We start from the raw sequence: 13659 nt of genomic DNA on the forward strand, positions 1-13659 counted from the left end.
GTGATTCCCAGTGACTGGTATTCATAGAATCATAGAGCTGGAAGGGCCCAGCCCCCTGCAATGCAGGAATCTTTTGCTCAACATGGGGCTTGAACCCACAACCTTGAGATTAAGAGTCCCATGCTGTGGGGGATGCTCTGGTCCTGAATGGGGTGACTGTGCCCCTGAAGGACCAGGTGTGCAGCCTGGGAGTCATTTTGGACTCACAGCTGTCCATGGAGGCTCAGGTTAATTCTGTGCCCAGGGAGGCTGTCTACCAGCTCCACCTGGTATGCAGGCTGATACTCTACCTGCCCATGGATTGTCTCGCCAGATTGGTGCATGCTCTGGTTATCTCCCGCTTGGACTACTGCAATGCACTCTACGTAGGGCTACCTTTGAAGGTGACTCGGAAACTGCAATTAATCCAGAATGCGGCAGCCAGACTGGTGACTGGGAGCGGCCCCTGGGACCACATAGCACCGGTTCTGAGAGATCTGCATTGGCTCCCAGTACGTTTCCGAGCACAATTCAAAGTGTTGGTGCTGACCTTTAAAGCCCTAAACGGCCTCGGTCCAGTATACCTGAAGGAGCGTCTCCGCCCCCATTGTTCAGCCCGGACACTGAGATCCAGCGTCGAGGGCCTTCTGGCGGTTCCCTCATTGCGAGATGTAAGGTTACAGGGAACCAGACAGAGGGCCTTCTCAGTAGTGGTGCCCGCCCTGCGGAATGCTCTCCCTTCAGATGTGAAGGAAATAAACAGCTATCTTCTTTTTAAAAGACATCTGAAGGCAGCCCTGTTTAGAGAAGTTTTTAATATTTAATGCTGTATTGTTTTTAACACTTGATTGGAAGCCACCCAGAGTGGCTGGGGAAACTCAGCCAGATGGGCGGGGTATAAATAATAAATTATTATTATTATTATTATTATTATTATTATTATTATTATTATTATTATTATTACCAACGGAGATTCTAAACCAGAGGTGGAGAATCTGTGGCCCGCCAGTTGTTCCCATCATCCCTGACAATCTCTGACCATTAGCCAAGCTGGCGGGGGCAGCTGGGAATTGTAGTTCATCAGAGACCCAGTGTGCTGCTGTGGGAAGAGTGCTGGACTAGGACCTGGGAAATCAGGGATCACATCCCCTCTAGCCAGTGAAGCTCACTGAGCAGCCTTGGGCCTCCGAAGAGGCGGATTTATTTTCCCCAAAGCCTCCCTTTGCATTTTCAACGGGATACATATGCAGAGAGATGGTAGAATTCAGAGATGGCAGAATAGACTTAATACAGTGGAAGCTCGGGTTGCGAACGTGATCCGTGCGGGATGCACGTTCGCAACCCGCAGTGTCCGCAACTCGCAGCGGCGCGTCTGCGCACACAAAGGTTGCGATTTAGCGCTTCTGCGCATGCGCGACCACCCAAACCCAGAAGTAACCTGTTACGGTACTTCCGGGTTTTGGCGGTCTGTAACCCGAAAAAACACAACTTGAAGCGTCTGTAACCCGAGGTATGACTGTAATGGGAACATCACGTTTTTGAATGTTGCAGCAAGTTAACTAGTTCCTACTTGCAGGAAGGGAAGTAGATATACTCTGTAATTGGGAAGGGCATGTAAGCTGTAGGGAGGTTGTTGTGTAAGGGGGGGGAGCATGCAAGAGGGACACCGCTGCCCCCCTATCCTGAAGTGGCACAGTCCATTCTACCACTGCAGGATTTCACCTGATTGTGCTATGTTTGTTAATCAGGTTCAAATAAATAAGCACAACAAAAGCTGAAATGCATCAAAGGTCACACATCTCCCCCCCTCCCAGCCTCTTCCCTCTTGAGCTGTGGAGGCAAGAAGTCTGATATTGCAAAATGTGCCCTGCTTTGTATGGCATGTGTGAGTTTGATTGCAGCCATAATCAATTCAAAAATAATTCAGGAAGATAAGACATTTTACAGGAAGCTGGAAGCAGAAACCACCCCTTCCATTTTGGGTACAACAGCAGCTCACAATGAACTATTGTCTCACTTTTCTTTGAGTAAGGAGGGAAGCTGTGTACAACTGTGGAGTTTATTTTTATTTTTATGTGTGTTAGAAATTATAGATCTCAACTTCTTTTAAAAAAATAATGAATCCCGGTTTGTATATTCATCAACCACTGTCTTTTCCAAGGTCTATAAAAGATACTGGCAATTGGATCCATAATTTATTGAAGCCACATTTCACAGTGGCAGCACTAAGGGAAAAAAATCTGGGGGTACATAGAAAGGGCAAAAAGTGATGTGTGTTGTATTCTGCCCAGAGTGGCTGGGGCAACTCAGACAGATGAGTGGGACATAATGATGATGATGATGATGATGATGTTAAGCTCTCTGAAACAAAAAAAAGTATTTGTTAATGACCAAAGTCTAGCCTTAGGGACGCGGGTGGCACTGTGGGTAAAACCTCAGCGCCTAGGACTTGCCGATCGTATGGTCGGCGGTTCGAATCCCCGCGGCAGGGTGAGCTCCCGTCGTTCAGTCCCAGCTCCTGCCCACCTAGCAATTCGAAAGCACCCTTAAGTGCAAGTAGATAAATAGGTACCGCTTTATAGCGGGAAGGTAAATGGCGTTCCGTGTGCTGCTCTGGTGCCGGTTCGCCAGAGCAGCTTCGTCACGCTGGCCACGTGACCCGGAAGTGTCTGCGGACAGCGCTGGCTCCCGGCCTCTAGAGTGAGATGAGCGCACAACCCTAGAGTCTGTCAAGACTGGCCCGTACGGGCAGGGGTACATTTACCTTTACCTTTAAAGTCTAGCAAACTAATAATAATAATAGGTGGGTGGGAATGAACTCCTAGTTTGTGGGGGAGGCACTTGCACCCTGCTCCTGCTCTGACACCACCCATGTTGCAACATACATCCTGCTCATGAAAAGAGTGATTTGGAAGCCAGCCTTACTGACTTCCACGAAGCGTCCAAGCCACACAAGTGTGTGTTGAACATTTCCAGCCAGGCATCCCAATCCTGAGGCAGTTGAGCTGATTGACTGAAGCATTAAGACAGGTCTCAACAGTGGAATGGCTTGGGCTTAAATCCAAGAACGTCAGCTGAAGACTGGCTTGTGTGTGTGTGTGTGTTCATCAGTGCAGCATCAAAAGAGCAGGGATGGGGAATCTGTGGCCTAAATCTGGCCAGCCGTGTCTCTCACTCTGCCCCCACCCTGCACGGGCCACACACTTTCTTCCTCTGCATCGATTCCACTTGCCCTCACCAAGTGTTACATGGCTTTTGTGGTAATTGTGGCAGTCGCCGCCACTTGCAGGTGAGAGGGCAGGACCAAGCTGGCTATGTAGACAAAAGTCACTCTCTTCCAGTTCACCTGGCATCCTCCCTGTGCACTGAGAAAGGGGAACCCTTTTCTCAACATGCAGAGAGGAAACCTGCGGAGTTTTCCTGTTTTGCAAGCTTGCTGTGCTTCCTCTCAACATAGCTGAGGAAGCGGGGAGGGGGGGTCTTTTTCTTAGCAAAGCTTGCAAGTGGAGGTAAATGCCAAACACACTCCTTTACAGTCTTCCTGTCCGTTTTGCACATTAAACCTTCTGTCTTTCCCTTGGTGCACAAATTCGTTGACCCTAACATGTGTGAGTTAAGGGACACGGGTGGCGCTGTGGGTTAAATCACAGAGCCTAGGACTTGCTGATCAGAAGGTCGGCGGTTCGAATCCCCGCGACGGGGTGAGCTCCCGTCGCTCGGTCCCTGCTCCTGCCAACCTAGCAGTTCGAAAGCACGTCAAAGTGCAAGTAGATAAATAGATCTGGTGGGAAGGTAAACGGCATTTCCGTGCGCTGCTCTGGTTCGCCAGAAGTGGCTTAGTCATGCTGCCCACATGACCCAGGAAAACTGTCTGCGGACAAACATTGGCTCCCTCAGCCAGTAAAGCGCGATGAGTGCCACAACCTCAGAGTCGTTCATGACTGGACTTAACTGTCAGGGGTCCTTTACCTTTACCTTTAACATGTGTGAATGTCGTGTCCAGCATGTGTCAGTAGGTTTAGCATCTGCCTGCAGGTGGTAGGTGGCCCCAGGACTCAGGGAATTTGCCCCTCAAGGAGCAAAATAGTTCCCTGCCCATGCATGTGCAAATGAGCAGGCAATGATCCAACTTGACAGGCAGAACTTTCCTATCACTTCAGACAAGATGCTTTTCAGTAGAATTCATACATTCAGTGGCTAGCCAGGAATGGGTGGGTCACCTAGACATGCTCTCTCTTTCTCTCTTGGAAGATGCAAGATCTGCTGATGACTTTCATATGGGAGTAGGCACCACCTCTTTCTCACCTTGACGCCAATTTTCCCCAACTGGGTCACATCCAGCTGCCGTTCATCAAGTGTAGAACAATCTGGTGTAACAAAATCAGGTGAGACATACATGCAGGGGAGCTGGTCTATTAGTGCAAGTGCAGTGTCTCACCAAGCTCTGCCTCCACCTGCTTCCTACTTTACTTACAACCAGTCTATGGGGTGACACTGACTGTCAGCTCCTCCTCCTTAGTCTCAGTCTCCTCCTCTTAACCCAGCAGGGAGAAGAATGAGAACAAAACCAGAATGACTCTGCCTTTCATTGGCTCTGGCTCCCCCTGCTGTTGGCCTCCTAGTGGGCACCAGCTTCTACCGCTTACACGTCCAAACAAGCCTGCAGTTGCTTAAGAATATCTTGTTGAGCTTGCAGCCAAACGAACACACATTTGCAGAGCAAATATAGTTAGATCATTCAGGACAAAGATGCTAATCCAATGATTGTGTTGTGGATCAGTTTGGAGACTTTCTTTCAGCCTTGTGCTAGAAGCGAATCTGTCTTTTAAAGTCACCTTTAAATGTTTCTCAAAGAGTAGCTCAGCACCACCAAGCGAAACAAAGCTAGCCTGAGAGTGGCTGGTTTCTCCTCTCCAGCCTGATAACTCTGGAAGGCAAAGCAACCATCTCTTCCCAGCCAGCCCCTTATAACACCAGAAAAAGGGAAAGCCTTGTCAATGGCTCAGCGCCACTGGAGCACACATGGGGTTTTTATTTTATTGCAATTGGAAAATATTCAGGATGCAGAACAGCAGAGGTCAAAGGAACGGCATTATGCAAAATATGGAAGCTGTAGGGGGCAGAAAAGAAGGAAGAAACGGGAGTGATGGCCGACTCCCCTTCATGGTATGATGCAAAAGGCTTCGATCGTCAAGCGTAGAAAAAGGAATTGAACCGCTTCTTTTTGGAAGGATCTTTAACATTCATCTGACCATATGGACACTGGAGAAAGAGAGAGAGAGAGATGGAATAAGTCATTCTTGATGAGGCCTCAACATTGCCCGTGCTTAAAGACAAAATTAATGATGTCCTATAAATCATTTGTGGCCTCGGGACTTGAAAAGAGAGCGAGCAAGAGGAAAGGAGGAGGAGGAATTGAGCCATGCACACCCCCCTTTTCCTTGCCCTCTCCCCAAACAAATGGTCCTAATTATTGTCCAAGAAACCTCCTTGCTAGATATGTCCCTACTCATTATACAGTATCTGAGTCAGCCGCTCCTCTCTCCACCTCTGCATGCAATCCTGTATACTTACCAAAGTGGAAGAAAAGAGATCTGATTGAAGTCAAGAGATCTCACTTCCTGAAACCTCACATAAGATGGGGAGATGGGAATAGATTTCTCTAGTCACTAAACACAAAGTGAAAGCCAGACTCTTTTGTAGCCAGATCCTACTTGAAATTTGGCAATAAATCCAGCTGTGTTCAATGAGGCTTACTCCCAGGGAAGCGTGCACAGGACTGCAGCATTAAAACTCACAATTCAAGAGTGTTTTGGAGAGCACTGTGAAGAGGGTGACACAGGTCCTATACACTGTAGATGCAGCGAGGTATTTAATCACTTTCAGATGACTAAATAAGACTGGAAGAAGGCTGCTTGTGAAGAGTTAGGGAGGCTGGAGGTGTTTACTTTCTTCTGAATAGTTAATAATAATAATAATAATAATAATAATAATATTGCTATACCTCACCCTTCTTCTTATGAGAGTCCAGGGTTGCTAACAATAAAATTACAGCACTAAAACAAAATTAAAACCGCAATACAAAATATAATATAAACAATCAATGTTAAATTATGGTAGATGCACTGAACGGTTTTTTTGTCAATGAACTGTGTACTATAATTGCTCAGGCTAGTGTTGGTTGCTTTGCAGTACTGATCTGTGGTTGGACAGGATGCCAGTTGCTTTTTATTTCTCTGCAACCCGCCAGGGGTAGAGTTGCAATGCTTAGAGGGTTCATCAGTCACATTAATTCATTGCAACCCTTTTCAGGGATTAAAAAGATGCTTTTGGTGAATTACGCAGGAGCCTGAATGGTGAAAGTTAAAATATTTTGTAGACAGGTGCTTAAACCTGAGGTGGGAAACCTGTGACTATGCAGATGTTAGACCCCAACTTCTATCTAGCCAATTGCCAGGATTCACATTGGCCATCCCTGACTTAAACCTCAGTTGGTCTGCATCATTTTATAACATAGCTTTCTCCTTTCCTCACACAGAAGAGAATGCCTCTCCCACAACGGGGCCTATCACAACTCTTCCATGTATACTCTGCTGGAAGGCAGGTCTTGTTCTGCAGAAATATTGATTTATTAATATGTAAGCCTTACTGATTAATTATTAGCAGTAACCTATAGAACAGCCCATCTGCCATCTCTCAAATTATGGAAGGGGGAAATTTGGAATAAGATGGTGATGAATAAAATGGGAGGGAAGAAGTAACTCAGAAGACACATTTCAAAGGAATTGGACACTATTTATCCAATATTGGAACAGATATAGAACTGAGAAGCGAGCGTCAATGGACATTTTGACAATGTGCTAAAATTGATTAGTTGACATTGAAGCTGTAAGATGCGATTCCCCCCTCCTTTTCACTCAATATGGTCTTTTTCAATATGATTTTTTTTTAATATGGAGAAAATAAATGTATATCAAATAATTTATTTTAAAATAAATAACTCATATGGAGGTAATTAAGATTTCCTTAACGAGATGACAGCCCAGTGTGGATAAATGAATGGATTTAAATGTTTTAATATTTTTAATGGTGTATTTTATTGTTTGAACTCTGTTCAAGAGGAGTTGTGTTGACTGCGCAGGCAACAAAAAAATAATTTATGAAAAACCGGTGTGCTGAGGATTGTGAAATTTGGGTGCAGGGAGAGTGGAGCCATTGACTTATGACATCCCATAAGCTACTCTGTTGTTACCCCTCCTTTCCAGAACAACATTTCTGGGTAAGAGTCTGGAAGCAGCTCTTGACATTTGCTATAATGAAATTCACATGGAAAAGTTAAAGCAGTAATAAACAGTTTGAGCAGGACCGTCGGGATGATAAATGCCCCCTCTGAAAATGTTTTACATATCCCAGTGCTGAATGTTTTGCTTGGGGTGGGGCCTATTGATTTTAGTGGGCATTACACCCAAGTGGTGGGTTCAAGGTCATGGGGGGGGGTTCAAACCAAATTATTATGATCTGTTACTGTCAAATGTGGAAGCAATAAACTTGCTAGTGTGTTAAGGATTTTTTTTTAAAGAATGGCTGAAAAGGGGAATTGACGCTACTTCGTAAGGTATTCAAGGCAGTTGCTGGCACTTAAACTGATTAGATCTCCTATTTTATTTGTCTTCTGTAAAAAAAAAAAAATTTTAACAGCAACTCAAAAACCAAGGTCATAAAGATCAGAGGCTATACAAAGAACACGGCTACATCTTAAATCTACAGTATGCCCGATCGGTTCACCATAGCTATTTCTGTTCACCCAAGCACATCTCTCCAGAAGCATCTGTAGGAATTTGGAGGTCGTCTTCAAGGTTAGCTCTGTTTGCAAACCTAATCGCTGGCTGCCTAGAACGTGTTCAGGTTTGTTTCTTGACACCAGCAGAAACGGATAAAACACCCTTCTTAGCCACACTGGTTTAGGAGGAAGTTAATTCCACCGGATTAACTGAGCAAATGTGTGCAGGATCATATATACAAACAATGCGTACATTTTTTGAGGGGACAAAAACAACTGCAACTTCCTTCTGTCCCTGGCAATTCAACTGCCAGGGTTTCATACGTATCCTTTTAAGGGAACAGGTGTGTCATTTACCACTTAAATTGATTTTAAAACTGACTGATTTGTTGATGGAGCGCCTTCCTCGTGGGAGGCAACAAGGTTTAATACTCACATGTCTGCAGGAAGTACCACAGCAGTGTCCTCTCTGCAAATGGGCCACTTTGGTGAACACTAGGTAGCCAGTGACTGGATCTATGTAGTTATGCTTCCCAGCCTATTTAAAACACACAGAGAGAACAGCAGACCTTACTTCTTGCTCCCGTGATTAAAGGCAAAGGATAAAGGGACCCCTGATCATTAGGTCCAGGCGTGGCCAACTCTGGGGTTGTGGCGCTCATCTCGCTTTATTGGCCGAGGGAGCCAGCGTACACCTTCCGGGTCATGTGGCCAGCATCAGTGGCGTAGCGTGGGGGGTGCAGGGGGGGCTGGCTGCACCGGGTGCAACATCTGGGGGTTAGGGTTAGGGGGCGCAAATCCATGGGTTAGGGGGCGCAAATCTACGGGTTAGGGGGCGCAAATTACTTGCCCCGGGTGCTGATAACCCATGCTACACCACTGGCCAGCATGACTAAGCAGCTTCTGGCAAACCAGAGCAGCGCATGGAAACGCTGTTTACCTTCCCGCCGGAGTAGTACCTATTTATCTACTTGCACTTTGACGTGCTTTTGAACTGCTAGGTTGGCAGGAGCTGGAACCAAGCAACGGGAGCTCACCCTGTCGTGGGGATTTGAACCGCCAACCTTCTGATCGGCAAGTCCTAGGTTTTGTGGTTTAACCCACAGTGCCACCCGCGTCCCTTGTTCCCGTGATTACCACTTGACAAATGCACATGGAACACCCATTGTTATTGGAGTAGGGGTTGTGGGGGAAACCAAGCAAGCCAGGAGAACGATGGGATGCCGCCTTTAGTGCAGTCAAATGTTTCTTTGTTTATTTATGACACACTTCGCCCTACCCATTCTTCCAGCTTTATTCTTTTTCTGAGTCTGCATGGCCAGCCCGACAGCCAACTTTTAGGACGCTTCCGGGCTGTCACCATTTTGCGGTGGGGTTCCAGTCACATACAGGCAAAGGCAGGTTGTGCAATTACAGCTGAATGGGGAGGCCTTGTGTTAACAAACTTGCTTCTGCCAAAAGTTCAGACTTTTTGTGATAAGGAGAGCGATGGGGAAACGCACTGGCATCTATTCTCCCTGCAAACAAATCAGGATGAGTGCTCAATAGGCAGGTTGTCTGGAAGAGCCCCAAAAAACAATAGCAAAACTGGCAAAAATGTATAGGACAAGTAGCAAAACTTCTTAGAAATGTAAGGAAAAGGACGGCGATTTTTACCACATGTGGTGGTCATGTAACAAAATAAAAGAGTTTTGGGAATTGATCTATAACGAGTTAAAAAAGATGTTTAAATATACTTTTCCAAAAAAGCCGGAATTTTTTTGCTAGGTTTGGTGGGAGAAGATATTAAGAAGACAGAAAAAAGCCGGAAATTTTTTTGCTAGGTTTGGTGGGAGAAGATATTAAGACAGACCAAAGACTATATCTGTATGCAACAACAGCAGCTAGAGTTTTGATAGCCCAAAAGTGGAAGTTACAGGAGATTCCGACTGTAAGGGAATGGCAGATAAAGCTGGTTGAATACGCTGAAATGGCAAAATTGACACACAGAATTCGCAATCAGGAGGAGACGAAGTACCAAAAAGAATGGAGTAAATTTATGGTTTATATAAGTGAGAACTGTAGAAATATGAAAACGTTGGCAGGATTGAATTAAATCTTATGTCATGGTGTAATTTTTAACCAATGAAACTATGAATTATAGATTGGAATAAGAAAACTTGCGCAAGGGAAGGACGGAAGTCAATGGCTCTATGGAGCATAAAGTAGGATACAGTGGTGCCCCGCAAGACGAATGCCTCACAAGACGGAAAACCTGCTAGACAAAAGGGTTTTCCATTTTGGAGGTGCTTCGCAAAACGAATTTCCTATGGGCTTGCTTCGCAAGACGAAAATGTCTTGCGATTCCTGGGGTTTTTTTCCGCTCCCCACCCCCTTTTTCTAAGGCACTAAGCTGCTAATAGCCTTTTAGCAGCTAATCCGCTAATCCCTTAAGCCTTTAATAGCCGCTAAACCGCTAATAGCGCTAATCCGCTAATAGGGTTGCTTCGCAAGACGAAAAAACCGCTAGACGAAGAGACTCACGGAACAGATTCTTTTCGTCTTGCAAGGCACCACTGTATATGTAATATATAATAAGATTTAATGTTTTTGTTGGTTGGTGTTGGTATTCTTAAATCTCAATGAAAAGCATTTGGGAAAAGAAAAAGAAAAAACAATAGCAGGTACAACTCATGGCATCACTCCAGAGACTCCCACCAAGATAGTGATGGAGAGGAGGAGGGATGTGAGGAGCGGAAGAGACAAGGAAACATTGCAGGGTGTGCGTGAGCGAGATTGTGTAGAGCCAGGGCATCCTGCTTCACTTTTGGAAGATGGCTTCACACATGTGTGTCAGACGGTTGGCAACATTCATCTGCCCTCTGCAAAATTCTGAAATCCCTTCGTTTCACTATGATTTTGCATACAGCAGTGTTTTAGTGTTAGATGGGATAGCAAAAAGGAATCTCTCTTGGAGCAGCTAACCAGCCCAGCACATTTGCCTGCTTTTCAAAGCATTTCAGATCGGTAAAACGAAAGCCAGCTAATTTTTGTCCAAGTGACAGACGCCTTTCTAGCTTGGACGCAGCATTGCCAATTGTAAATGGATGCGAAGGAATTTGTGCCTCGGAAGAGAGGTGTAAAGCAAAGTCACAGCTCTCTGGGCTCAGAGAATAGGAATGTTCTGCAGATGAGTTGCTTTCCAGTTGTGGGGAACTCTGGGGTACCCCAGTGAGAAGGCCTGTGGTGGTAGACAAACCTGGCACAGTTTGTGCACCATTTTAATTTTATTTTTACTCTGTAATATGCAAACACAGGAAAGTGCTGGGTGCATTTCAGGTAGCGATGGTGAAGAATGAGCTCAGAATGTGAATTTCCCCAGCTCATGGTGCCTGCACATATTCCAAGGAGAGCATCCTTGCCCTAAAATTATTCCTCTGTTCATAACTGAGACTATAGTCATTTGTTATGTAACCCAAATTTTGCACCCGAAGATGAATTTTGTGACCTGCATAAATTATGCAGATCAAGTATATTTGTGCATGGCTGTTTATTTTGTATGATTTATTCTGCTTCTGCTCATTGTGAAAAGAGGCATGGAATGATTGCAGGCTCACCCACCCATGGCCCTCAAAACCTTAGTTAGTCACATTTCTAGCTTCTGTGACTACACACATGCTAGCGTATCTTCCGTCATAACCGTAAGTCCTAGAGTCTTGTGTTAAATAAATAGATAAATAAAGCAGAGTTCCTTTTCAACAAGCCAAATTCTGCAACCATTACAAATCCCTGCCACCCACCACCCATCCCAGTTAAAAACATACAGGTTTCCTTGGTGAATCAGACCCAGGGCTAACCAGCCTAGCATTCTGTTTTAGCCAGGTGTCTCCGCACTTGCAAGCAGGGTGCAAAAAGCAACAGGCCTGGTATACTGCCTCTCTCCATGCAGGTTCTATTTATCTATAATAGCTAATAGCAACAGTGTTCGTGGGTGAAAATAAGAGGGCGTGTGCTTACAATTATATACCTCAGATATGCAGATGACACAACCTTGATGGCAGAAAGTGAGGAGGAATTAAAGAACCTTTAAATGAGGGTGAAAGAGGAGAGTGCAAAATATGCTTTGAAGCTCAACATCAAAAAAACGAAGATCATGGCCACTGGTCCCATCACCTCCTGGCAAATAGAAGGGGAAGAAAAGGAGGCAGTGAGAGATTTTACTTTCTTGGGCTCCATGATCACTGCAGATGGTGACAGCAGTCATGAAATTAAGACACCTGCTTCTTGGGAGAAAAGCGATGACAAACCTAGACAGCATCTTAAAAAGCAGAGACATCACTTTGCCAACAAAGGTCCGTATAGTTAAAGCTATGGTTTTCCCAGTAGTGATGTATGGAAGTGAGAGCTGGACCATAAAGAAGGCTGATGGCAGAAGAATTGATGCTTTTGAATTATGGTGCTGGAGGAGACTCTTGAGAGTCCCATGGACTGCAAGAAGATCAAACCTATCCATTCTAAAGGAAATCAGCCCTGAGTGCTCACTGGAAGGACAGATCCTGAAGCTGAGACTCCAATACTTTGGCCACCTCATGAGAAGAGAATACTCCCTGGAAAAGACCCTGATGCTGGGAAAGATGGAGGGCACAAGGAGAAGGGGACGACAGAGGACGAGATGGTTGGACAGTGTTCTCGAAGCTACCAGCATGAGTTTGACCAAACTGCAGGAGGCAGTGGAAGACAGAAGTGCCTGGCGTGCTAAAACAACAAAAGTGCTTACAATTATAGTACTGGCCAAACAATAGCTAAAGTCACAAAACGTGCAGCAAGAGCAAAGCGTGGCAATCTGGGCTTGCTAAACGGATGCCCTTGCCAGTTCCGAAGCGCCCCTAGCGCAGAAAAAGACCACCCCTTTGCTAATAGAAAAAGACGACTCTCAAGTCTGGCATTTGCGCCGGTTTGCAGAGCGGCAGCCGCAGCAAAAACCCGGAGCGCCAAGGCGGCTGCGCCAAGGCGAGGCAAAAGCGAAGCGGACTCACAGCGCATGCCTCCTCGTGGAGAGCCACCACCCTCTTCTCTGCTTCGGTTAACTCTTCCCTGCCCTCGCAGGTGCCCGTTTCCCCGGAGCGCTGGGCCGCGGAGCAATCGCCGCGGTCGGGGAGACCTCCTTCCCCGTCCTCCTGGCCGTGGCTCAGCGGCCTCCTGCCCCGCTGCCCCGGGGGCTTGCAGGGGATCGCCCTGCTGCTGCTGGTGCAGCAGCGCGCAAGCGACGTGGCCGCCATGAGCGGGACGGATCCAGCCCTGGTTCCCCCCTTGGGCAGGAGCCGCGGCCACTTCCTTGCCCAAGAAGCCGCGTCGGGCTCCACCCACCATCTCTCTCTCTCTCTCTCTCTCTCTCTCTCTCTCTCTCTCTCTCTGGGTCGCTTTAGGAAACGCTCCGGGAGCCACGCAGGATCGGGGCCCTTTCTTTTAACGCCGTGGTGCGGCAGGAGAGGGTGACAAGTGTGGCGGGAAGATTGAAGGACAATCAAAGGAGCATTTAAATATTTCAGTGTAGTGTAGCATGAAATTTTTATTATTATTATTATTTGCAGAATGTGGCTAGGTGTCTTTTCAATAAGAGAGCAAGGGCACCAAGTGATTGGGTTTGCACACATACTTACGGTACATGCATATGTAAGAAGCTCATTTGCAATTATATTTTGGCGGAGATTTTTAGGAAAGCTGCTTTGTTTTATACCTTCTGGGTGTCCCGTGAGCATATTATAAAGTAGTTGTGTTCTACGTTATAAATCCAGCCCTGCTAAGTTTTTATTTGTTGTTTCCAATGTAGTTCTTATTAATAAAAAAACGGTATGGGGCGATCAAATTTTTATTCTAAAAGTGAGGCCCAGCAAAAAAAAAAGGGTAAGAACCACTTATGC

General features: G+C 46.0%; 1 protein-coding gene across 1 annotated transcript; it reads right to left on the minus strand.

Moving 5' to 3' along the window:
* Positions 1 to 4970: 4970 nt before the first annotated feature.
* On the minus strand, positions 4971 to 13239 carry LOC310679741 (uncharacterized protein C1orf53). The gene is made up of 3 exons (XM_083445393.1): positions 12775 to 13239; positions 8196 to 8297; positions 4971 to 5241 (listed from the first exon to the last, which is right to left on the minus strand). The coding sequence occupies exons 1-3, from the start codon at positions 13015 to 13017 to the stop codon at positions 5170 to 5172; spliced, it is 417 nt and encodes a 138-aa protein (XP_083301519.1). The 5' UTR covers positions 13018 to 13239; the 3' UTR covers positions 4971 to 5169.
* Positions 13240 to 13659: the final 420 nt, after the last annotated feature.

This window comes from Podarcis tiliguerta, assembly GCF_965153285.1.
Source record: "Podarcis tiliguerta genome assembly, chromosome: 6".
In the NCBI taxonomy this organism is placed as follows: Eukaryota; Metazoa; Chordata; class Lepidosauria; order Squamata; family Lacertidae; genus Podarcis; species Podarcis tiliguerta.